Raw genomic sequence first — 26,256 nt, forward strand, 5'->3', positions numbered from 1 at the left:
AAATATATCGCCGTTCCTTCATCGTCGCTGGGTCAAAATCCTGGAACTCCCTTCCTAACAGCACTGTGGGAGAACCGTCACCACATGGACTGCAGCGGTTCAAGAAGGCGGCTCACCACCACCTTCTCGAGGGCAATTAGGGATGGGCAATAAATGCTGGCCTCGCCAGCGAAGCCCACATCCCATGAACGAATAAAAAAAAAAGTCAAAGAGGTGGGTTTTAAGGGCTGTCTTAAATGAGGAGAGAGAGGCAGAGAGGTTTAAGGAGGGAATTCCAGAGCTTTCACGTGCCTGACCTGAGCCATTTGGGAGAATCCCCCCTTCCAGGGACCGTAACTAAGCAGACTTGGTATAACTTTTTTCAGGTGTGTATAGAGCGGCCGACACAGAAACTGAAGTATCATCATGCAATGAAAACAGGCACATCTCTCACTTCCTTTGTTGCGTCAGGTGCCTCACAAGTGTGATTTTCTCCAAGTTATCGTATCGCTGATTCCTATCTGGTTTTGCTCCTCTTACCTGCTGCTCCCCCGGTTCCCCTGTCTACATTCCACGGGAACAAAAAAAGCTTGATTTAAGCGTCAGGATTGAGAGGGAACTCGGCGTTGACAGTATGAAGCTCTCACTCGGTCTGATAGCGACGATCTTCGTGAGCTGTAAGTGTTTGATTATTCCCCCAGGGACAGGGCGAGGAGTTTGGTGTTCTTCCCTCCCTCCATATTTTCTTCAGGAGAGGAGGGAGAGAGAGAGTGGAGGGGAAAGGGAAATGGTGAAAGGACATAGGAACAGGAGGAGGCCATTCAGCCCCTCGAGCCTGTTCCGCCATCTCAGTCTTAATTCTGTCTATCGATCCTATCAATTCCATTCAAAATCCTAAAAATCTCAATCAAATCACCCCATAACCTTTTATATTCCAGGGGATACAAGCTTAGTTTATGTCATGTCTCCTGATAACCTTGGAGCCCTGGTAACATTTTGGTGAATCTGCGCTGCACTCCTTCGAAGGTCACTATATCCTTTCTAAGCTGCGGTGCCCAGAACTGTACACAGTACTCCAGATGTGGTCTATCCAGGGCTTTGTATAGCTGTAGCAAAGCTTTCCCCGCCTCCCCCCCATCTTTGTATTCTAGCCTTCTTATAAAGGCTAACATTCCATTAGCCTTTTTGCAACCATCTTCAGCCAGAAGTGCCGAGTGGATGGTCCATCTCAGTCTTCTCCCGAGATCCCCACCATCACAGAAACCAGTCTTCAACCAATTTGATTCACTCCACGTGATATCAAGAAACGGCTAAGTGCACTGGATACAGCAAAGGCTATGGGCCCCAGCAACATCCTGGCTGTAGTGCTGAAGACTTGTGTTCCAGAACTAGCTGCGTCTCTAGCAAGGCTGTTCCATTACAGCTACAACACTGCCATCTACCCGACAATGTGGAAAATTGCCCAGGTATGTCCTGTCCACAAAAAGCAGGACAAATCTAATCCAGCCAACTACCGCCCAATCAGTCTACTCTCAATTATCAGCAAAGTGATGGAAGGTATCGTCGACAGTGCTATCAAGCGGCACTTTCTAATAACCTGCTCACTGATGCTCAGTTTGGGTTCCGCTTGCACCACTTGGCTCCAGACCTCATTACAGTATTGGTCCAAACATGGACAAAAGAGCTGAATTCCAGAGGTGAGGTGAGAGTGACTGCCCTTGACATCAAGGCTGCATTTGACTGATTGTGGCATCAAGGAGCCCTATATTATATAATAACACACCATGTGTTACTGGGTATAACACTCCTGTATATATATTATATAACACACCATGTGTTGCTGGGTACAACACTCCTGTATATATATTATATAATAACACACCGTGTGTTGCTGGGTATAACACTCCTGTATATATATTATATAATAACACACCGTGTGTTGCTGGGTATAACACTCCTGTATATATATTATATAACACACCATGTGTTGCTGGGTATAACACTCCTGTATATATTATCATAACACACCGTGTGTTGCTGGGTATAACACTCCTGTATAACACCGTGTGTTACTATACATGTTATGGGAATTGTATTGAAAATGCTGTAAATGTCATTAATTTTTACCTGGGTATGGTGTTTATTGGGATAACTTCTCTCTATTACAGATTTCCGATGGTGTCAGGGTGAACTGGGTAAGTAAAGAACTTTTATTACCTGACAGCACAATAGGTCAATCACTCAATGTTGACAGAAATTCTTGGATCGTTGACTAATTCTGGTTCATGATGTGGAGATGCCGGTGATGGACTGGGGTTGACAATTGTAAACAATTTTACAACACCAAGTTATAGTCCAGCAATTTTATTTTAAATTCACAAGCTTTCGGAGGCTACCTCCTTCCTCAGGTGAACGATGTGGAGGCTTGTGAATTTAAAATACAATTGCTGGACTATAACTTGGTGTTGTAAAATTGTTTATAATTCTGGTTCGTTACTCGTCATAAAACTAGTAAGGCCTGTTACCTTGTCGATTCTGAAGCGTTCTGTTCTAGAAAACTGTCGCAGATTCATTCTAGGAATTCATTACCTTGACCAACACCCCGGCCTGGGCTCTCAGTCATGACTGCAGAAGATGCTATCCATCCCACTAATTATCAAAACCCTTATAACTACAACATTTCCATTGTGCTGTTCCTTCCCGCCAACCTCCGCCCCCATCAACCCACCCCCACCCCGGTTAATATACCATTTGAATCCATTACAATTCCTATGTGTTACTCACTCACACCGTTCCCAGCTCAAAGCATTCCCAGCTCACTCCTTTCCCAGCTCACACCGTTCCCAGCTCACACCGTTCCCAGCTCAAAGCATTCCCAGCTCACTCCATTCCCAGCTCACTCCATTCCCAGATCACTCCTTTCCCAGCTCACTCCTTTCCCAGCTCACTCCTTTCCCAGCACACACCGTTCCCAGCTCAAAGCATTCCCAGCTCACTCCATTCCCAGCTCACTCCGTTCCCAGCTCACTCCATTCCCAGCTCACTCTTTCCCAGCTCACTCTTTCCCAGCTCACACTGTTCCCAGCTCACTCCATTCCCAGCTCACTCCGTTCCCAGCTCACTCCATTCCCAGCTCACTCCTTTCCAAGATCATTCCGTTCCCAGCTCACTCCATTCCCAGATCACTCCATTCCCAGCTCACTCTTTCCCAGCTCACTCTTTCCCAGCTCACACTGTTCCCAGCTCACTCCGTTCCCAACACACTCCTTTCCCAGCTGACTCCATTCCCAGCTCACTCCTTTCCCAGTTCACACTGTTCCAAGCTCACTCCGTTCCCAACACACTCCTTTTCCAGCTCACTCCGTTCCCAACACACTCCTTTCCCAGATCACACCGTTCCCAGCTCATTCCTTTCCCAGCTCACGCCTTTCCCAGCTCACGCCTTTCCCAGCTCACGCCTTTCCCAGCTCACTCCGTTCCCAACACACTCCTTTCCCAGATCACACCATTCCCAGCTCACTCGATTCCCAGCTCACTCGATTCCCAGCTAACCCCTCCCCAACTCACTGACATTCTCAGCGAACTCCGTTCCAGCTAACCCCTTCCCATCTCGCTCCATTCCCAGCTCACTCCTTTCCCAGCTCACTCCTTTCCCAGCTCACTCCTTTCCCAGATCACTCCTTTCCCAGCTCACACCGTTCCCAGCTCACTCCTTTCCCAGCTCACACCTTTTCCAGCTCACTCCATTCCCAGCTCACTCCATTCCCAGCTAACCACTCCCCAACTCACTCCATTCTCAGCGAACTCCGTTCCCAGCTAATCCCTCCCCACCTCACTTCATTCCCAGCTAACCTGTTCCCAGATCACTCCGTTCCCAACTCACTGCTTTCCCAGCTCAGTACATTCCCAGTTCCCTCTGGTCCCAGGTCGCTTTATTCCCAGTTCTTTCCATTCCCAGCTCACTCAGACCTCAGCTCACTCAGACCTCAGCTCACTCAGTAACCAGCTCACTCACTAACCAGCTCGATCCATTTCCAGCTCGATCCATTCCCAGCTCGTTCCGTTCCCAGCTCGCTCCGTTCCCATCACTGTGAAACCCGGCCCCAGAGGGGGAACAGACAGTGCATCTAACACACTGACAGCTGGTCGCAGAGGTGGAAAGGACAGTGTATCTGACACACTGTGACACCCACTGCCAGAGGTGAACAGGAAAGTGTATCGAACACACTGTGACACCCACTGACGGGTGAACAGGAGAGTGTATCTAACATACTGTTACACCCAGTCCCAGAGGGGAAAAGGACAGTGTATCTAATGCACTGTGACACCCGGTCCCAGAGGGGAAAGGACAGTGTATCTAACGCACTGTGACACCCGTTGGCAGAGGTGAGCAGGACAGTGTATCTAACGCACTGTGAGACCCGGTCCCAGAGGGGGAAAGGACAGTGTATCTGACGCAGTGTGAGACCCGGTCCTGGAGAGGGAAAGGACAGTGTATCTAACGCAATGTGACACCCGGTCCCAGAGGGGGAAAGGACAGTGTATCAAACACACTGTGACACCCGGTCCCAGAGAGGGAAAGGACAGTGTATCTAACGCACTGTGAGACCCGGTCCCAGAGGGGGAAAGGACAGTGTATCTAACACACTGTGACACCCGGTCCCAGAGGGGAAAGGACAGTGTATCTAACGCACTGTGACACCCGTTGGCAGAGGTGAGCAGGAGAGTGTATCTAACACACTGTGGCACCCAGTCCCAGAGGGGGAAAGGACAGTGTATCTTACACACTGTGACACTCGGTCCCAGAGGGGAAAGGACAGTGCATCAAACGCACTGTGAGACCCTGTCCCAGAGGGGAAAAGGACAGTGTATCTGACGCACTGTGAGACCCGGTCCCGGAGGGGAAAAGGACAGTGTATCTGACGCAGTGTGAGACCCGGTCCTGGAGAGGGAAAGGACAGTGTATCGAACGCACTGTGAGACCCGGTCCCAGAGGGGGAAAGGACAGTGTATCAAACACACTGTGACACCCGGTCCCAGAGAGGGAAAGGACAGTGTATCTAACGCACTGTTAGACCCGGTCCCAGAGGGGGAAAGGACAGTGTATCTAACACACTGGGATACCCGGTCCCAGAGGGGGAAAGTACAGTGTATCAAACACACTGTGAGACCCGGTCCCAGACGGGAATCGACAGTGTTTCTAACGCACTGTGACATCCGATCCCAGAGGGTGAAACGACAGTGTATCTAACGCACTGTGAGACCCGGTCCCAGAGGGGGAAAGGACAGTGTATCTAACGCACTGGGATACCCGGTCCCAGAGGGGGAAAGTACAGTGTATCAAACACACTGTGAGACCCGGTCCCAGACGGGAATCGACAGTGTTTCTAACGCACTGTGACATCCGATCCCAGAGGGGGAAACGACAGTGTATCTAACGCACTGTGAGACCCGGTCCCAGAGGGGGAAAGGACAGTGTATCTAACGCACTGAGACACCCGGCCCCAGAGGGGGAAAGGACATTGAATCTAATGCACTATGATACCCACTGACAGAGGTGAACAGGAGAGTGCATCTAACACACTGTGACACCCACTGGCAGAGGTGAGCAGGACAGTGTATCAAACACACTGTGACACCCGGCCCCAGAGGGAGAAAGGACAGTGTGTCGAACGCACTGTGAGACCCGGTCCCAGAGGGGGAAAGGACAGTGTATTTAACACACTGTGAGACCCTATCTCAGAGGGGGAAAGGACAGTATATCTAACGCAGCATGACACCCGGTCCGAGAGAGGGAAAGGACAGTGTATCTAACGCACTGTGACACCAGGTCCTCGAGGGGAAAAGGACAGTGTATCAAACGCACTGTGACACCCGGTCCCAAAGAGGGAAAGGACAGTGTATCTAACGCACTGTGACACCCAGTCCCAGATGGGGAAAGGACAGTGTATCTAACGCACTGTGACACCCGGTCCCAGAGGGGGAAAGGACAGTGTATCTAATGCACTGTGACACCCAGTCCCAAAGGGGAAAGGACAGTGTATCTAACGCACTGTGAGACCCAGTCCCAGAGGGGGAAAGGACAGTGTCTCTAATGCACTGTGAGACCCAGTCCCAGAGGGGGAAAGGACAGTGTATCTAATGCACTGTGACACCCGGTCCCAAAGGGGAAAGGACAGTGTTTTTGAGGCAGTGTGTCACCCGGTCCCAAAGGGGGAAAGGACAGTGTATCTAACACACTGTGACACCCAGTCCCAGAGGGGGAAAGGACGGTGTATCGAACACACTGTTCCACCCGGTCTCAGAGCGGGAAAGGACAATGTATCTAACACACTGTGAGACCCGGTCTCAGAGGGGGAAAGGACAGTGTATCCAACGCACTTTGACACCTGGTCCCAGAGGGGAAAGGACAGTTTATCTTGCACACTGTGACACCCAATCCCAGAGGGGGAACGGACAGTGTATCTAACACACTGTGGCACCCGCTGGCAGAGGTGAGCAGGAGAGTGTATCTAACGCACTGTGATACCCAGTCCCAGAGGGGAAAGGACAGTTTATGAAACACACTGTGAGACCCGGTCCTCGAGAGGGAAACGACAGTGTATTGAACACACTGTGACACCCAGTCGTAGAGAGGGAAAGGACGGTGTATCGAACACACTGTTACACCCGGTCTCAGAGCGGGAAAGGACAATGTATCTAACACACTGTGACAGCCAGTCCCAGAGCGGAAAAGGACTGTGTATCTAACACGCTGTGAGACCCAGTCCCAAAGGGGGAAAGGACAGTGTATCTAACACACTGTGTCACCCGGTCCCAGAGGGGAAAGGACAGTGTATCTAATGCACTGTGAGACCCGGTCCCAGAGGAAAAGGACAGTGTATCTAACACACTGTGATACCCGGTCCCAGAGGGGGAAAGGACAGTGCATCTAACACACTGTTCCACCCGGTCCCAGAGGGGGAAAGGACTGTGCATCTTACGCACTGTGACACCCGGTCCCAGAGTTGAAAGGACAGTGTATCTAACGCACTGTGTCACCCGGTCCCAAAGGGAAAGGACAGTGTATCTAACGCACTGTGAGACCCGGTCCCAGAGGAAAAGGACAGTGTATCTCACAAACTGTGAGACCCGGTCCCAGAGTTGAAAGGACAGTGTATCTAACGCACTGTGTCACCCGGTCCCAAAGGGAAAGGACTGTGCATCTAACGCACTGTGACACCCGGTCCCAGAGTTGAAAGGACAGTGTATCTAACACACTGTGAGACCCGGTCCCAGAGGGGGAAAGGATAGTGTATCTAACGCACTGTGAGACCCGGTCCCAGAGGGGAAAGGACAGCTTATCTAACACACTGTGAGACCCGGTCCCAGAGGGGGAAAGGACAGTGTATCTAAAACATTCTGACAACCAGTCTCAAAGGGGGAAAGGACTGTGTACCTAACGCACTGTGAAACCGAGCCCCATAGGGGGAAAGGACAGTGTATCTAACACACTGTGAGACCCGGTCCCAGAGGGGGAAAGGACAGTGTATCTAACACACTGTGAGACTCGGTCCCAGAGGGGGAAAGGGCACTGTGTCCAACGCACTGTGACACCCAGTCCCAGAGGTGGAAAGGACAGTGTATCTAACGCATTGTGACACCCGGTCCCAGAGGGGGAAAGGACAGTGTACCTAACACACTGCGAGACCCGGTCCCAGAGGGGGAAAAGTTTCAATTTGTGGCCTATTGTCAGTATTTTGGTTCTGATCTCTCATGGTAGGTTGCGGGCAACCCAAGATATTCAACCGGATTGTGGGCGGTGAAGACTCCCGGACGAGAACATGGCCCTGGCTGGCCAGCATTCACTTGGACAAAAGGCATATTTGCGGAGGGTCCCTCATTACAAACACCTGGGTTTTAACTGCTGCTCACTGCGTCTTCGAGTAAGTCACTAATATTGGCATCGAGTAAGTCACTAACATCACCGGCATCTTCACATCATGACTAATATTGGAAGCAGCGTTTAATCACCGAGTTGGAATGTTGCTGTTGCACAGAGAAACTAATTGTGGGCCCGTCTAACGTGAAATGTACGGCTCATAGAATGATTTAGTTACTCCCTTTCGTCTTTCTCCACAGTTACCCCACACAGGGCATGAAAGGCCCCGGCTTCATCCCTGGCCTGTGCTGAGTTCCCCGATCTCACCCGTTGTGGGACTGAGCCACCAATTGAACAACAGTTGACTGTTGTGGGAAATGGAGGAAATGTCAAAATACTGCAGTCTGGGAGAGAGGGTCTTCGGTTTTGAAGCCTGAAGCTCCTAGGATAAGTAGATTTACTCTGTATCTTACCCATGCTGTACCTGCCCTGGGAGTGTTTGATGGGACAGTGTAGAGGGAGCTTTACTCTGTATCTAAACCTGTACCTGCCCTGGGAGTGTTTGATGGGACAGTGTAGAGGGAGCTTTACTCTGTATCTAACCCTGTACCTGCCCTGGGAGTGTTTGATGGGACAGTGTAGAGGGAGCTTTACTCTGTATCTAACCCTGTACCTGCCCTGGGAGTGTTTGATGGGACAGTGTAGAGGGAGCTTTACTCTGTATCTCACCCTGTACCTGCCCTGGGAGTGTTTGATGGGACACTGTCGAGGGAGCATTACTCTGTATCTAACCCTGTACCTGCCCTGGGAGTGTTTGATGGGACAGTGTAGAGGGAGCTTTACTCTGTTTCTAACCCTGTTCCTGCCCTGGGAGTGTTTGACGGGACAGTGTAGAGGGAGCTTTACTCTGTATCTAAACCTGTACCTGCCCTCGGAGTGTTTGATGGGACACTGTAGAGGGAGCTTTACTCTGTATCTAACCCTGTACCTGCCCTGGGAGTGTTTGATAGGACAGTGTAGAGGGAGCTTTACTCTGTATCTAACCCTGTGCCTGCCCTGGGAGTGTTTGATGGGACAGTGTAGAGGGAGCTTTACTCTGTATCTAACCCATGCTATACCTGCCTCAAGAAATGCCTCGGCTGTTGTTGCAGCCTGTGCTGTATCTAACTCATGCTTTACCTGCCCTGGGAGTGTTATTGCCAGGACTTACCTTGATAAACAGAGAAAGGAAATCTCACTCACCTCAAAGAAACTGACATGTTTCTTCCATTGTGCAGAAGGATGAAATTGCAATATGACGTCTTCTTAGGAAGGCATCAGCAGGGAGGTGTCAATCTGAAAGAAGTGGTAATGAAAATCCTAAGAATCTCCCGTCATGAAAATTACGTCAATCGCCTGGAAGGCAATGACATCGCGTTGATCCAACTTGATGGGAGAATCATGTTCAACACCTACATGATGCCCATCTGCCTACCGACCTCCAACTTCCAGTTCCTCTGCGGATCCAGCTGTTGGGTGGCCGGGTGGGGACACACACAGGAGGGCAGTAAGTAGTCTCGGCTCATTTCCTCAGGCAATATGTGGCTCAGTCAGTTAGACACACTGTCTTTCCCGCTCTGGGACCGGGTCTTACAGTGCGTTAGACACACTGTCCTTTCCCCCTCTGGGACCGGGTGTCACAGTGCGTTAGATACACTGTCCTTTCCCCCTCTGGGACCGGGTGTCACAGTGCGTTAGACACACTGTCCTTTCCCCCTCTGGGACCGGGTGTCACAGTGCGTTAGATACACTGTCCTTTCCCCCTCTGGGACCGGGTCTCAGTGCGTTAGATACACTGTTCTTTCCCCCTCTGGGACCGGGCGTCACAGTGCGTTAGATACACTGTTCTTTCCCACTCTGGGACCAGGTGTCACAGTGTGTTAGATACACTGAGCGCTAAATTGGGCCGTGTAGCGCCCTTTGTTTTGGTGCTACACGGCCTCTCCGACATCCAAGATGGCGTCTTGGATACGCACGCAGGTTTCCTGCGTGACGTGCACCAGACGCCATCTTGGTATAGAAGTTGGAGCAGGTAACGAACGCTGGAATCGTGTAAAGTAGGGAGAAAATGGCTTTGATCAGTGTACAACGCTGATTTAAAGTGATAGACACCATTTTGGGACTTAATGGTCAACTCAATGCACAGCCTTAACCCCGACCATCTGAATGTGTCTTAGAGTGCCTAGAGGACCCCCCACCGGTGCTATTTAAAGGGACCATGCAGGATTTACAGGTTAGTGGCTGGATTATTGCTTATGGCTGTCGAGACATTTGTAACTGTTTTTGGAGGCGTCCTATACTTGAATACTAGGACTAGGGGCATAGCCTAGCATTTAGAACTAAGACGTGCAGGAGTGAAGTTAGGAAATGCTTCTACATGCAAAGGGTGGGAGAAGTTTGGGAAGGTCTTCTGCAAACTGCAGTTGATGATAGCTCAATTGTGAATTCTAAATCTGAGATTGATAGATTTCTATGAACCAAGGGTATTAAGGGATATGGGGCTAAGGCGGAAATATGGAATTAGGTCACAGGTCCACCATGATCTCATTGAATGGCAGAACAGGCTCGAGGGGCTGAATGCCACTGCCACTTGCTGCCTACTGATATGCGCTACCTTCTCCTGTAAGAAAGCGGGACTTGTGTCTGGTTGATGTGCTATCATGTATGAATAGCTGCCAGTGTGTGTGGCCTGTGAGTTGTGGGTCGGCAGCTTGCAACAGTGGTAATGTGTCACCACCATCTCTCTTGACCCCTCTACTGTCTCTCATTTGTCACATTGCTTGTCCGAGATCCAGTGCTGGATGAGCAAAAATTTCCTCCAACTAATATTGGGAGGACCAAAGCCATTGTCTTTGGTCCTCGCTGCAAACTCCGTTCCCTAGCAACCGACTCCATCCCTGTCCATGGCCATTGTCTGAGGCTGAACCAGACCATTCGCACCCTTGGTCCTATTTGACCCTGAGATGAGCTTCCAACCACGTATGTGCTCCATCACAAAGACCGCCTACTTCCACCTCCATAACTGTGTCCGTCTCCACCCCTGCCTTAGCTCATCTGCTGCTGAAACCCTCATCCATGCCTTTGTTATCTCTAGACTGGACTATTCCAATGCTCCCCTGGCTGGCCTCCCATCTTCCACCCTCCAAAAACTTGAGCTCATCCAAAACTGAATAGCTGCCAGTGTGTGTGGCCTGTGCAGGGACTACAGGGAGGATGAGCAAACTGGCCACGGCACCGTGGTTCAGGGGGCCATTCAAGTGGGGGGAGTAAAAAGGACGTAATTGCTCTGGAGAGAGTGCAGAGAAGATTTACAAGAATATTGCCAAGGCTTGAAAATTGTAGATACAAGGAGAGATTGGATAGGCTGGGGTTGTTTTCCTTCGAGCAGAGGAGGCTGAGGGGAGACTTGATTGATGAGTATAAAATTATGAGGGGCCCGGATAGAGTAGACAGGAAGTACCTGTTTCCCCTAGCGGAGAGTTCAAGAACTGGAGGACATAGATTTATGCTGATTGGCGGAAGGATTAGAGGGGACATACGGAAAAACTTTTTTACCCAGAGGGTGGTGAGTGTATGGAATTCACTGCCCGAATTGGTGGTAGAGGCAAGGACCCTCAACTCTTTTGAAAAGTACCTGGACCTGCACCTAAATTGCTGTAAGCTGCAGGGCTACGGACCGGGTGCTGGAAGGTGGGATTGGAATGGGCACCTGGTTGTTCTTCGAGCTGGCACGGACACGATGGGCCGAATGGCCCCCTTCTGTGCTGTATCTCTTCTATGGTTCTGTGTAGGGCGAAATATAAATCAGGAAATAAGGGGGGCTTGTAAAAAAGGTAACGTAATAATCATGGGCGATTTTAACTTTCACATCGATTGGACAAATCAAATTGGCAAAAATAGCCCTGAGGACGAGTTCATAGAGTGTATAAGGGACTGTTTCTTAGACCAATACGTCAGGGAACCAACCAGAGAACAGGCCATTTTGGGTCTGATAATGGGTGATGAAACAAGATTAATTAATGATCTCAAAGTAAAGGATCCCTTGGGAAGCAGTGCTACTAACAAGATAGAATTTCACATCCAGTTTGAGAGCGAGGATCTTGGGTCTGAAACTACTGTATTAAACTTAACTCAGGGCAATTATTCAGGAATGAGGGCAGAATTGGCTAAAATGGACTGGGTAAACAGATTTGTGGTATGATGGTGGATAAGCAGTGGCAAACATTTAAAAAGATATTTTATGATTCGCAACAAAAATATATCCCTATGAGGAGGAAAGACTCCACAAAAAGGCTGAACTGACCATGGCTAACCATGGAAGTAAAGGATAGTATCAGGTTAAAAGAAAAAGCATACAACATGGCAACGATTACTGGTAAGCCCAAAGATTGGGAAAACTTTAAAAACCAGCAAAGGATGACTAAAAAATAATAAAGAGGGAGAAAATAAATTATGAGAGTAAACTAACAAGAAATATAAAAACTGACAGTAAAAGCTTCTACAAGTATATAAAAAGGAAGAGGGTAGCTAAAGGAAACATTGGTCCCTTAGAAGATGAGACTCGGGAAATAATAATGCAAAACAAGGAAATAGCAGAGGAATTGAACAGATATTTTGTATCTGTCTTCACAGTAGAAGACACTAATAACATACCAATAATAGTAGAGAATCAAGGGGCAAAGGGGAGTGAGGAACTAAAAACAATCACTATCACTAGAGAAAAAGTACTAGGTAAACTAATGGGTCTGAAGGCTGGCAAGTCCCCTGGACCTGATGGCTTGCATCCGAGGGTCTTAAAGGAAGTGGCGACAGAGATAGTGGATGCATTGGTTGTAATCTTCCAGAATTCACTAGATTCTGGAAAGGTCCCAGCGGATTGGAAAACCATAAACGTAACACTCCTATTCAAGAAGGGAGTGAGACAGAAAGCAGGTAACTATAGACCAGTGTACGGACTCATCCAACACCAGGTTATAGTCCAACAGCTTTATTTGAAATGACAAGCTTTCGGAGCTTTGCTCCTTCGTTAGGTGAGTGAAGGGTTCCATAAAGGCACAGCATATATAGTCAGAGAACAATGCCTGGTGATTACAGATAATCTTTCCAACTGCCTGTTATCACACCTCGGCAGAGAGTTAATCACAGCAATCAAAGGAGTGGATGGTGTTCAGACAGGTTAGTCAGGGACACATTACATCCAAGAATACTGAATACACAAGGGGTCAGATAACAAAGACAGAGAGAGAGAGAGAGAAAGAGAGACCCAAAAGGCAGTGAGAGAGAGAGAGAATGACCAGTTGTATTCAAAACAGGTAACTTTTTTTCGCTGGTGGGGTTACATGTCGCGTGACATGAACCCAAGATCCCGGTTGAGGCCGTCCTCATGGGTGCGGAACTTGGCTATCAATTTCTGCTTGACGATTTTGCGTTGTGTGTGTCTCGAAGGCTGCCTTAGAGAACGCTTACCCGAAGATCGGAGGCTGACTGTCCTTGACTGCTGAAGTGTTCTTCGACTGGGGGGGATCCCTCCTTTCTGGCGATTGTTGTGCGGTGTCCGTTCATCCGTTGTCGCAGTGTCTGCATGGTCTCGCCGATGTACCATGCTCCGGGGAATCCATTCCTGCAACGTATGATGTGGAGATGCCGGTGATGGACTGGGGTTGACAATTGTAAACAATTTACAACACCAAGTTATAGTCCAGCAATTTTATTTGAAATTCACAAGCTTTCGTAGGCTTCCTCCTTCCTCAGGTGAATGTGGAAATGAAATCGTATGAGGTAGACAACGTTGGCCGAGTCACAGGAGTATGAACCATGCACCTGGTGGGTGGTGTCCTCTCGTGTGATGGTGGTATCTGTGTCGATGATCTGGCATGTCTTGCAGAGGTTGCCATGGCAGGGTTGTGTGGTGTCGTGGATGCTGTTCTCCTGAAAGCTGGGTAATTTGCTGCGAACGATGGTCTGTTTGAGGTTAGGTGGCTGTTTGAAGGCGAGTAGTGGAGGCGTGAGGATGGCCTTAGTGAGGTGTTCGTCGTCATCGATGACATGTCGAAGGCTGCGAAGAACATGGCGTAGTTTCTCCGCTCCGGGGAAGTACTGGACGACGAAGGGTACTCTGTTGGTTGTGTCCCGTGTTTGTCTTCTGAGGAGGTCTATGCGATTTTTCGCTGTGGCCCGTCGGAACTGTCGATCGACGAGTCGAGCATCATATCCTGTTCTTACGAGGGCGTCTTTCAGCGTCTGTAGGTGTCCATCGCGTTCCTCCTCGTCTGAGCAGATCCTGTGTATTCGCAGGGCCTGTCCATAGGGGATGGCCTCTTTGACGTGGTTACGTGGAAGCTGGAAAAGTGGAGCATCGTGACGTTGTCCGTGGGCTTGCGGTAGAGTGAGGTGCTGAGGTGCCCGTCTTTGATGGAGATTCGTGTGTCCAAGAATGAAACTGATTCTGAGGAGTAGTCCATGGTGAGTTTGATGGTGGGATGGAACTTGTTGATGTTATCGTGTAGTCTCTTCAGTGATTCTTCGCCGTGGGTCCATAGGAAGAAAATGTCGTCGATGTATCTGGTGCATAGCGTTGGTTGGAGGTCCTGTGCAGTGAAGAAGTCGTGCTCGAACTTGTGCATGTAAATGTTGGCGTATTGGGGTGCGAATTTGGTCCCCATGGCTGTTCCATGTGTTTGGGTAAAGAACTGGTTGTCGAAGGTGAAGGCATTGTGATCCAGGATGAAGCGGATGAGTTGTAGGATGGCGTCTGGAGATTGGCTATTGTTGGTGTTGAGTACTGAGGCTGTCGCAGCGATGCCGTCATCGTGGGGGATACTGGTGTAGAGTGCCGAGACGTCCATCGTGGTGAGAAGTGTTCCTGGTTCAACTGGTCCGTGGGTGCTGAGTTTTTGTAGGAAGTCTGTAGTGTCGCGACAGAAGCTGGGGGTTCCCTGTACGATGGGTTTCCGGATGCCCTCGACGTATCCAGAGAGGTTCTCACACAGGGTTCCGTTGCCTGATACGATAGGACGTCCGGGTGTGTTGGCTTTGTGTATCTTTGGGAGGCAGTAGAAGTCTCCCACGCGGGGAGTACGTGTGATGAGAGCGCGTAGGATGCTTTGAAGGTCTGGATCGAAGGTCTTGATCTGTTTGTTGAGCTGGTGGGTGTGTTCTTTGGTCGGATCTGTGGGTAACCGTCTGAAGTGTTCCTGGTTGTCCAGTTGTTGGTATGCTTCTTTGCAATAATCCGTTCTGTTCTGTATGACGATGGCTCCTCCTTTGTCCGCTGGTTTGATGACGATGTTGCGGTTGGTCTTGAGAGCGTCGATGGCGTTGCGTTGTGCTCGGGTGACATTCTGGACTGTCTTGTGAGTGCAGCTGATGAATCTGGCGTTATAAGAACATAAGAAATAGGAGCAGGAGTAGGCCAATCGGCCCCTCGAGCCTGCTCCGCCATTCAATAAGATCATGGCTGATCTGATCCTAACCTCAAATTTAAATTCATGTCCAATTTCCTGCCCGCTCCCCGTAACCCCTAATTCCCTTTACTTCTAGGAAACTGTCTATTTCTGTTTTAAATTTATTTAATGATGTAGATTCCACAGCTTCCTGGGGCAGCAAATTCCACAGACCTACTACCCTCTGAGTGAAGAAGCTTCTCCTCATCTCAGTTTTGAAAGAGCAGCCCCTTATTCTAAGATTATGCCCCCTAGTTCTAGTTGACGCAACTCCTGACAGCTTGAGCATACATGTCAAGCTTGGGGCAGCATCCCTCCGGAGGAGTCCAATTTGACTCTTTTTTCTTCGGTTGCTGTACCGCGGATCCCTCTGTCTGCTGTTCCGGATCGTTGATTGTCTCATTGGGTTCGCTGCTGAAATCTTGGGATTTGTGGAAGAATTTGCGGAGCCTCATTCTCCTGATGAATTCCTCTGTGTCCGCCGCAAGACCGATGGGGTCCATTTTGGTGGTGGGCCAGAAATTGAGCCCTCGGCTGAGAACTTCGATTTCGTGTGGTTGAAAGGTGTGGGCGGACAAATTGACGATGGACTTCCCTGTGGTTGCAACCGTGGTACCGGGGGAGGCTTGGTTGATGCTGGTGGTGATGCCGAGTTTCTCAAGCTTCCTGCTCTTGGTTTTCATGTCGGCAGCGTAGTTCCGTTGCCTCGTCTGTTTGGTGGTGTCTCGTAGCTGGTCTGCTGTGTCCTGAGTACAGGTTGAGAGTATGGACTCTATCTTGGTTTCGAGGTTGCGGCGTCTGCTGTAGAGTTGGTGTACCACATCATAACTCGACCAGTTAGCCTAACATCTGTCATTGGGAAAATGCTAGAATCCATTATTAAGGAAGTAGTAGCAGGACATTTGGAGACTCATAATACAATCAAGGAGAGTCAACATGGTTTTATGAAGGGGAAATCATGTCTGACAAATTTATTAGAGTTCTTTGAGGAAGTAATGGGCAGGGTGGATAAAGGGGAACCAATGGATGCAGTATATTTGGATTTCCAAAAGGCATTCGATAAGGTGCCACATAAAAGATGACTGCACAAGATAAGAGCTCATGGTGTTGGGGGTAATATACTGGCATGGATAGAGGATTGGCTAACAAACAGAAAACAAAGAGTCGGGATAAAAGGGTCATTGTCAAAATGGCAATCTGTAACTAGTCGCAGGGCTCAGTGCTGGGGCCTCAATTATTTACAATATGTATCAATGACTTAGATGAAGGAACAGAGTGTCTTGTGGCCAAATTTGCTGATGATACAAAGATAGGTGGAAAAGCAAATTGCAATGAGGACACAAAGTGTCTGCAAAGAGATATTGACAGGTTAAGCGAATGGGCAAATGTGAAGTCATCCACTTTGGGAGGAAAAATAAAAAAGCAAAATATTATTTGAATGGAGAAATACTACAAAATGCTGCGGTACAGAGGGATCTGGGTGTCCTCGTACATGAAACTCAAAAAGTCAACATACAGGTGCAGCAGGTAATCTGGAAGGCAAACGGAATATTGGCCTTTATTTCGAGGGGGATGGAGTATAAAAGCAGGGAAGTCATGCTCCAAATGTACAGGGTGCTGGTGAGTCCACACCTGGAGTACTGCGTACAGTTGCCATTATTTAAGGAAGGACATACTTGCATTGGAGGCAATTCAGAGAAAGTTCACTAGGTTGATTCCGGGTATGGAAGGGTTGTCTTATGAGGAAAGATTGAACAGGTTGGATCTGTACTCACTGGAGTTTAGAAGAATGAGAGGAGATCTTATTGAAAGATATAAGATTCTGAGGGGACTCGATAGGGTCGATGCTGAGGGGATGTTACCCCTCATGGGGGAATCTAAAACTAGGGGACATAGTCTCAATAAGGGGTTGCCCGTTTAAGACGGAAATGAGGAGGAATTTCTTCTCCCAGAGGGTCGGGAATCTTTGAAATTCTTTACCCCAAAAAGCTGTGGAGGCCGAGTCATTGAATACATTCAAGGATGAGTTCGACTAATTTTTGATCAGCAAGTGAGTCAAAGGATATGGGGAAAGGGCAGGAAAGTGGAGTTGAGGTAAAAATCAGATCAGCCATGATCTCACTAAATGGCGGAGCAGGCTCGAGGGGCCGAATGGCCTACTCCTGCTCCTATCTCTTATGGTCTTATAACTCTGCTACCCGTATCCTAACTGGCACCAAGTCCTGTTCTCCCATCACCCCTGTGCTCGCCCTGATTTTAAAATTCTCATCCTTGTTTTCAAATCCCTCCATGGCCTTGCCCCTGCCTATCTCTGTAGCCTCCTCCAGCCCCAACAACCCTCCGAGATCTCTGCGCACCTCCAATTCTGGCCTCTTGCGCATCCCCGATTTTAATCACTCCACCATTGGCGGCCATGTCTTCAGCCGCCTAAGCTCTGGAATTCCCTCCGTAAACCTCTCTGCCTCTCTCTCCTCCTTTAAGACCCTCCTTAAAACCTATTTCTTTGACCAAGCTTTTGGTCACCTGTCCTAATACCTCCTCATGTGGCTCGGGGTCATATTTCGTTTGATAACGCTCTTGCGAAGTGTCTTGGAACGTTTTGCCACGTTATAGGCGCTATATAAATAAATGTTGTTGTTGTTGTTGGGACGGGTTGTCAGTGCGTTAGATACAGTGTCTTTTCCCTCTCTGGGACCAGGTCTCACAGTGTGTTAGATACACTGTCCTTTCCTCCTCTGGGACCGGGTGTCACGGTGTGTTAGAGACACTGTCCTTTCCCCCTCTGGGACTGGGCGTCACAGTGTGTTAGATACAGTGTCCGTTCCCCCTCTGGGACCGGGTCTCACAGTGCGTTAGATACACTGTCCTTTCCCTCTCTGGGACCAGGTCTTACAGTTTGTTAGATACACTGTCCTTTCCTCCTCTGGGACCGGGTGTCACGGTGTGTTAGATACACTGTCCTTTCCCCCTCTGGGACCGGGTGTCACAGTGTGTTAGATACACTGTTCTATCCCCCTCTGGGACCGGGTCTCACATTGCGTGAGATACACTGTCCTTTCCCCCTCTGGGACCGGGTCTCACAGTGTGTTAGATACACTGTCCTTTCCCCCTCTGGGACCGGGTGTCACAGTGCGTTAGATACAGTGTCTTTTCCCCCTCTGTAACCAGATGTCACAGTGTGTTAAATACACTGTCCTATCCCCCTCTGGGACTGGGTGTCACAGTGTGTTAGATACACGGTCCTTTCCCCTCTCTCCGGGTGTCATAGTGTGTTAGACACACTGTCCTTTCCCCTCTGTCGTGGTATCACAGTGTGGTAGATACACTGTCCTTTGCCCTCTGTCTGGGTGTCACAGTGCATTAGATGCACTGTCCTTTCCCCTCTGGGACCCCTTGTAAATACTTACATCCTCCCAAGGACTTGCTGCAGATACTGACACACTCCCCCTGCAAAAATTGACACTCCCGGAACTCCCTGTAAATACTGACACACTCCCGGGGACACCCTGTAAATACTGACACACTCCCAGGGACACCTTGTAAATACTGACACACTCCCGGGGACACCCTGTAAATACTGACACACTCCCGGGGAACTCTTGTAAATGCTGACACACTCCCGGGGAACTCTTGTAAATGCTGACACACTCCCGGGGAACTCTTGTAAATGCTGACACACTCCCGGGGAACTCTTGTAAATGCTGACACACTCCCGGGGACCTCTTGTAAATACTGACATGCTCCCGGGACCCCCTGTAAATACTGAAACACTCCCGGGGACCCCCTGCAAATACTAACACACTCCCGGGGACTCTCTGTAAATACTGACACACTCCCGGGGACCTCCTGTAAATATTGACACACTCCCGGGGACCTCCTGTAAATATTGACACACTCCCGGGGACCCCCTGTAAATACTGACACACTCCCGGGGACCTCCTGTAAATACTGACACACTCCCGGGGACCTCCTGTAAATACTGACGCATTCTTGGGACGCCATGTAAATACTGACACACTCCCAGGAACCCCGTGTAAGTACTGACACACTCCCAGGGATCATTGAGTCTGTTCCACCATTTGATCTGATCATGGTCGATCTGTACATAGGATCAGGAGGCCATTCATCCCCTCAAGCCTGTTCTGCCATTAAATGAGATCATTGCCGATCTGTACCACAACTCCATTAACCTGCCTTTACTCCGTGTCCCTTGATACCCAAAAGGATCAAAGTGGTGAGTCAGCAGTTAGAACTGGGCACGTTGATGGGGTGTTACCAGAACCTGTTAAAGGTCCCGATGTTATGGGGGGCTTATTTGGGTGTCCTATTTGCGATCTCAGTGACTCCCAAATGATGACGGTTTTAACTCTCGACGTTCCCTTTTTTCAGTCAGCCTCATTTCACCGGGAACACTCCAAGAGGTGGAGGTGGCCCTGATCGGGCACAGGACGTGTAACCGGCTGTACCAAGCTGGAATGACCATTGGCTCCAGCAAGATCAACATCATCAACTCGATGCTGTGTGCCGGCGTCCCAGCGGGCAAGAAGGGCACCTGTGAGGTGAGAGGAGGGCGAGGGTGGAGGGGGGGAACGTGGGGACAGAATCGATCCTTCAACGGGACTCACCAAGGCCTCAGAAAGGCCAGGAGGGAATCGGAAACTGGAGGGGGTGCTATTCTGAGGTTAAAGCACTTTGGCAGGGGAGTGTAGGGGGAGTTCTACTCTGTATCTAATCTGTGCTGTACCTGACCCTGGGAGTGTTTGATGGGACAGTGTAGAGGGAGCTTTACTCTGTATCTAACCCTGTACCTGCCCTGGGAGTATTTGATGGGACAGTGCGGAGGGAGCTTTACTCTGTATCTCACCCTGTACCTGCCCCTGGGAGTGTTTGACGGGACAGTGTAGAGGGAGCTTTACTCTGTATCGAACCTTGTACCTGCCCCTGGGAGTGTTTGACGGGACAGTGTAGAGGGAGCTTTACTCTGTATCTGACCCTGTACCTGCCCCTGGGAGTGTTTGACGGGACAGTGTAGAGGGAGCTTTACTCTGTATCTAATCCGTGCTGTACCTGCCCTGGGAGTGTTTTTTGGGATTATAATTTTGATTTCTGTTGTTTGTTTGATGAACAGGGAGATATGGGCGGGCCTCTGGCCTACTTGAACGAGGGTACCTGGGTGCAGGTTGGCATCATCAGCTTCAGTGAGGGTTGTGGGAAAAATATTCGGCCCGGCGTCTACACAGCAGTCGCCCCCTTCCAGGAATGGATCAATGCGAGAGTCTCCGGGCTGCAGTTCATGGCTCCGACATTGGCGTTGCGGCTCTCACCGGAAGGTTGCCTGAACAGTGTGCCAGGAGGCATCGGGGGGCTCCTACTCCATGCGGGCAGCATCTTCTCCCTCCTCCTCTGTGGCATCTTGCTGAACGATTAGATGCCGGGCAGAACTGAAGGGGTGTGGGGTGAGGGAATAATCCGGGAGTAGAGGAAATTTAGCTGAATTTTATATGCAACGCCAAAAATCAAAAGCGATTCGCGAACCCGCGCTGAACCCGTCAAGGGGGGATCGTGGTATGAAAACGCACGGAGCCAGAATGTCTGCAGTCTCCTCCAACCAGCGTTGTCCAGTTGGAAATGGCTGACCAGCCACGAGTGTAACCACGGGAACACCGTTTTTGGCCACAAACGCCCACTAATTTAATGCCTTACTCGCAACACAGGTGAATGTGCTTGGAGTGTGTAAATGTACTTCAAAGATCTACCGCGACTTGGTGACCAAGGAAGGAAAGCAGACACAGCGATCAAAAAACACACTCGCTTTTCCACAAACACACAAAAGGGTTAAAATTCGCACACATATGACTTGCGAGTGCAAGTATTGAGATCACAAGCCCAACAATAGTGTCTGTTTCCCATTTTCTATTCACTGATCGGAAATGCAATGAGCCACATCTGGATTCCCAAGTCACCACATGTGGCTCGTGGCTAATATATTGGACAGCACTGCCTTTTCTGACCTTTGACCCTCGGGGCGTTTTACTACGTAAAGGCACTATAGAAATGCAAGTTGTTATTGTCATTGTTTATTTAGACTTCGTAATCTCAAAGTGATAAAGCAGCAGAATAATTTTCCTGTCCTCGCTGCACATTGCACTCTCTTGACAGATTTTGCTTATATCAATAAATGCGCTGATTGACTGTCCAATCTGCTTTGCTCCGTTTGGCTTGTGTGAGACGCACCCTGTTAGAGCCCTGTGCACCTGGAGGACCCAAGGTTTGATTCCCTGGTCGGCACTGAATGTTCGCAGGAGTAGACCGGGTTCCTATGAATCGGGGTCAAAACACCTTCTTCAGAACTTATTTCTTACACAGTCAAAAAGAGGTTCGGATAAAATGGCCTTTCGTAGACTTCCCAGTGCAAAGTTTGGACCTGGGTGTTACATCGAGTTACATCGAAACTACAGCACAGAAACAGGCCATTCGGCCCAACTGGTCTATGCCAGCATTTATGCTCCACACAAGCCTCCTCCCTCCCTACTTCAGCTCACCGTATCAGGATAACCTTCTATTCCTTTCTCCCCCATGTGCTTATCCAGCTTCTCCTTAAATGCATCTATGCTATTTGCCCTCAACTACTCCTTGTGGTAGCACGTTCCACATTCTTACCACTCTTTGGGTAAAGAAGTTTCTCCTGAATTGCCTATTGGATTTATTAGTGTCTATCTTATATTTATGACCTCAAGTGGAAACATTTTCTCCACATCTACCCAATCAAACCCTATCATTATCTTAAAGACCTTTATCAGGTCACCCCTCAGCCTTCTCTTTTCCAGAGAAAAGAGCTCCAGCCTTTTCAGCCTTTCCCGATAAGGATATCCTCTCAGATCTGGTATCATCCTTGTGAATCTTTTTTGCACCCTCTCCAATGCCTCTACATCCTTTCTATAATATGGAGACCAGAACTGTGCACAAGTGTGGTGTAACCAAGATTGTGTACAAGTTTAACATAACTTCTTTACTTTTCAATTCTATCCCTCTAGAAATGAACCCCAGTGCTTGATTTGCCTTTTTTATGGCCTTATTAACCTGCGTCGCTAGATTTGTGATTTCTGTATCTGTAACCGAGGTCCCTTTGCTCCTCTATCCCGTTTAGACTCTTATTATCCAAGTATTATGTGGCCCCCTTATTCTTCCGACCAAAATCACACTTATCTATATTGAAATTCACTTGCCAATTACACGCCCATTCTGCTAGTTTATTAATGTCCTCTTGCATTTTGACACATTCTTCCTTTGTATTAACAACACAACACAATTTGGTGTCGTCCTCCAATTTTTAAATTGTACTTCCGATTCCCAAATCCAAATCATTAAGGTAAAAAGATTTACTAGAATGGTTCCAGGGATGAGGGAATTCAGATATGTAGATGGACTGGAGAAGCTGGGGTTGTTCTCCTAACAGCAGAACATAAGAAGGTTAAGAGGAGATTTGATAGAAGTGTTCAAAATCATGAAGGGTTTAGATAAAGTAAATAAAGAGAAACTGTTCCCATTGGCCAGAGGACATAGAATTAAAGTGATTGGCAAAAGAACCAAAGGCGACATGAGGAAAAACTTTTTTACGCAGCGAGTAGTTATGATCTGGAATGCGCTGCCTGAAAGGGTGGTGGAAGCAGATTCAATCATGGCTTTCAAAAAGGAATTGGATAAATTTTTGAAGGGAAAAAATTTGCAGGGCTATAGGTAAAAAGCGGGGGATGGGGACTGAGACTAACTAGATTGCTCTTACGAAGAGCTGGCACGTGCTCCATGGGCCGAATGGCCTCCTTCTGTGCTGTAACCATTCTATGATTCTATGAAATTATAAACAACAGTGGTCCCAGTACCGATCCTTGTGCAAAACCACTTCCCACCTTTTGCCAGTCTGAGTAGCTACCCTTAACCCCTATTCTCCCTTTTCTATTTTGTAGCCAGCTTGCTATCCATTCTGACACCTGTCCCCTGACTCCACATGCTCTGATGTTAGCCATGAATCTACAATGCGGTACTTTATCAAAGGCCCTTTGAAAATCCAAATATATTACATCTACTACGTTACCCTTGTCTACTCTTCCTGGTACTTCTTCAAAGAATTCAATAAGGTTGGTCAAGCATGACTTTCCCTTCTGAAATCCATGCTGACTATTCTTTATTATATTTTTGTTCTCTAGATACCCTTCTATTGAGTAAATAGAACATCTTTGAATAAAGATTCCTTTATCTTACCTATCACCGACGTTAAGCTAGCTGGTCTATAGTTCCCAAGACTTGTTCTATCTCCCTTTTCAAATATAGGAATTACATTAGCTGTCCACCAGTCCTCTGGCATTATTCTCTTTTCCAATGAACTTTTATATATATGTAATAGTGCCTCTGCTATCTCCTCCCTAACTTATTTTAATATTCGCAGATGCAATCCATCTGGACCAGGGTTTTATCCTCCCTTGGTTTGATTAGTTTATCAATTATCTCCCCAGTTCTTTCTAAAATGCTTTAATATCTTTTTCAACCTCTTCTTCCAATGCCCTGTCCACCTTGTTAGTCTCCCTGGTAAATACATTTTGCAGGTAAATACAGGTAATGCATTTGGGGAGGGCAAACAAGGCAAGGGAGTACACAATAAATGGGAGGATACTGAGACGGGCAGAGGAACAAAGGGACCTTAGAGTGCATGTCCACAGATCCCTGAAGGCAGCAGGACAGGTCGATAAGGTGGTTAAAAAGGCATACGGGATACTTTCCTTCATTAGCCGAGGCATAGAATATAAGAGTAGGGAGGTTATGCTGGAACTTTATAAAACATTGGTTCGGCCACAGCTTGAGTACTGCATACAGTTCTGGTCACCACATTACAGGAAAGATGTGATTGCAGTAGAGAGGGTACAGAGGAGATTTACGAGGATGTTGCTAGGGCTGGAGAATTTTAGCTACGAGAAAAGATTGGATAGGCTGGGGTTGTTTTCTTTGGAACAAAGGAGGCTGAGGGGAGATTTAATTGAGGTATATAAAATCATGACGGGACTAGATAGAGTGGATAGGGAGGACCTATTTCCCTTAGCAGAGGGGTCAGTGACCAGGGGGCATAGATTTAAAGTAATTGGCAGAAGGATTAGAGGGGAGCTGAGGAGAAATGTTTTCACCCAGAGGGTGGTGGGAGTCTGGAACTCACTGCCTGAAAGGGTGGGAGAGGCAGAATCCCTCAACTCATTTAAAAACTATTTGGATGCGCACTTGAAGTGCCGTAACCTACAGGGCGACGGACCAAGTGCTGGAAAGTGGGATTAAGCTGGGTAGCTCTTTTTCAGCCGGCAGGGACATGATGGGCCAAATGGCCTCCTTCCGTGCCGTAACTTTCTATGATTCTAATACGGAGTCAAAATAGCCGCAAGGAGCTACGGCTGCTGCTTAGCTGGAGGAGTAAACTGCGCCGCCACCTCGTCAAGGAACTGAAGGAGCAGGCGAAGGAACCGGACGGCCAGATCACGTGAGTCCTCGTGGCCGCCCCCGGCTCCCGCCGAGAAGGGCGGCCGAGGGTTTCGGCGGTGGTTCTTTGAAACCCAAGCCGGCAGGCGGAGGGATGCGGTGCAGACAGGAGGGTGGTGGGGGCAGATAGAGGAATGCAGGTACCGGTTACAAACCGTGGTCTAATTTAAACGATTCTGCGCTGGGGGCAGAGCGGTAGGAAGAATGAGGAGAGGCAATATAAACTAGAGGGTGGTTGTAGAGGGTTGTTTTTCAAACTGGAGGCCTGTGACCAGTGGTGTGTCTCAGGGATCGGTGCTGGGTCCGCTGTTATTTGTTATTTATATTAATGATTTGGATGAGAATTTAGGAGGCATGGTTAGTAAGTTTGCAGATGAGACCAAGATTGGTGGCATTGTGGACAGTGAAGAAGGTTATCTAGGATTGCAATGGGATCTTGATAAATTGGGCCAGTGGGCCGATGAATGGCGGACGGAGTTTAATTTAGATAAATGTGAGGTGATGCATTTTGGTAGATCGAATCGGGCTAGGACCTACTCCGTTAATGGTAGGGCGTTGGGGAGAGTTATAGAACAAAGAGATCTAGGAGTACAGGTTCATAGCTCCTTGAAAGTGGAGTCACAGGTGGATAGGGTGGTGAAGAAGGCATTCAGCATGCTTGGTTTCATTGGTCAGAACATTGAATACAGGAGTTGGGATGTCTTGTTGAAGTTGTACAAGACATTAATAAGGCCACACTTGGAATACTGTGTACAGTTCTGGTTACCCTATTATAGAAAGGATATTATTAAACTAGAAAGAGTGCAGAAAAGATTTACTAGGATGCTACCGGGACTTGATGGTTTGACTTATAGGGAGAGGTTAGATAGACTGGGACTTTTTTCCCTGGAGAGTAGGAGGCTTAGGGGTGATCTTATAGAAGTCTATAAAATAATGAGGGGCATAGATAAGGTAGATAGTCAAAATCTTTTCCCAAAGGTAGGGGAGTCTATAACGAGGGGGCATAGATTTAAGGTGAGAGGGGAGAGATACAAAAGGGTCCAGAGGGGCAATTTTTTCACTCAAAGGGTGGTGAGTGTCTGGAACGAGCTGCCAGAGGCAGTAGTAGAGGCGGGTACAATTTTGTCTTTTAAAAAGCATTTGGACAGTTACATGGGTAAGATGGGTATAGAGGGATATGGGCCAAGTGCAGGCAACTGGGACTAGCTTTGTGGTATAAACTGGGCGACATAGACATGTTGGGCCGAAGGGCCTGTTTCCATGTTGTAAACTTCTATGATTCCATGATTCTAACTATTCAATATTTCTGCTATTTCACTTTCATTACTGTGAATTTATCCCTTGGTGGCCCTATCCTCATTCTGATTTTTCTTTTGTTATTTATGTGTCTGTAGAACACTTTACTATTTCTTTGTATAT

The 26,256-nt window shown here is 48.4% G+C and overlaps 2 protein-coding genes across 2 annotated transcripts in view; both read left to right on the forward strand.

Moving 5' to 3' along the window:
* Positions 1 to 613: 613 nt before the first annotated feature.
* LOC137310261 (serine protease 33-like) lies at positions 614 to 20,749 on the forward strand. Its single transcript, XM_067978159.1, has 5 exons — positions 614 to 656; positions 7,742 to 7,904; positions 9,118 to 9,386; positions 19,711 to 19,880; positions 20,450 to 20,749. The coding sequence occupies exons 1-5, from the start codon at positions 614 to 616 to the stop codon at positions 20,747 to 20,749; spliced, it is 945 nt and encodes a 314-aa protein (XP_067834260.1).
* Positions 20,750 to 24,710: 3,961 nt separating this feature from the next.
* LOC137310262 (serine protease 33-like) overlaps positions 24,711 to 26,256 on the forward strand; it is a 41,278-nt gene continuing 39,732 nt past the window's right edge. Inside the window, exon 1 of the mRNA XM_067978160.1 lies at positions 24,711 to 24,838. Coding sequence (XP_067834261.1) covers positions 24,711 to 24,838 — 128 coding nt within the window. The remainder of the gene's footprint in view (positions 24,839 to 26,256) is intronic.

This window comes from Heptranchias perlo, unplaced genomic scaffold, assembly GCF_035084215.1.
Source record: "Heptranchias perlo isolate sHepPer1 unplaced genomic scaffold, sHepPer1.hap1 HAP1_SCAFFOLD_237, whole genome shotgun sequence".
NCBI lineage: Eukaryota > Metazoa > Chordata > Chondrichthyes > Hexanchiformes > Hexanchidae > Heptranchias > Heptranchias perlo.

Bases quoted from the DNA above. Each gene is read 5' to 3' on its own strand.
- LOC137310261 (XM_067978159.1), top strand. From the start codon at position 614: ATGAAGCTCTCACTCGGTCTGATAGCGACGATCTTCGTGAGCT. The intron at 657-7,741 runs GTAAGTGTTTGA...CTCTCATGGTAG, and splicing joins AGCGACGATCTTCGTGAGCT to GTTGCGGGCAACCCAAGATA. The intron at 7,905-9,117 runs GTAAGTCACTAA...TCCATTGTGCAG, and splicing joins GCTGCTCACTGCGTCTTCGA to AAGGATGAAATTGCAATATG.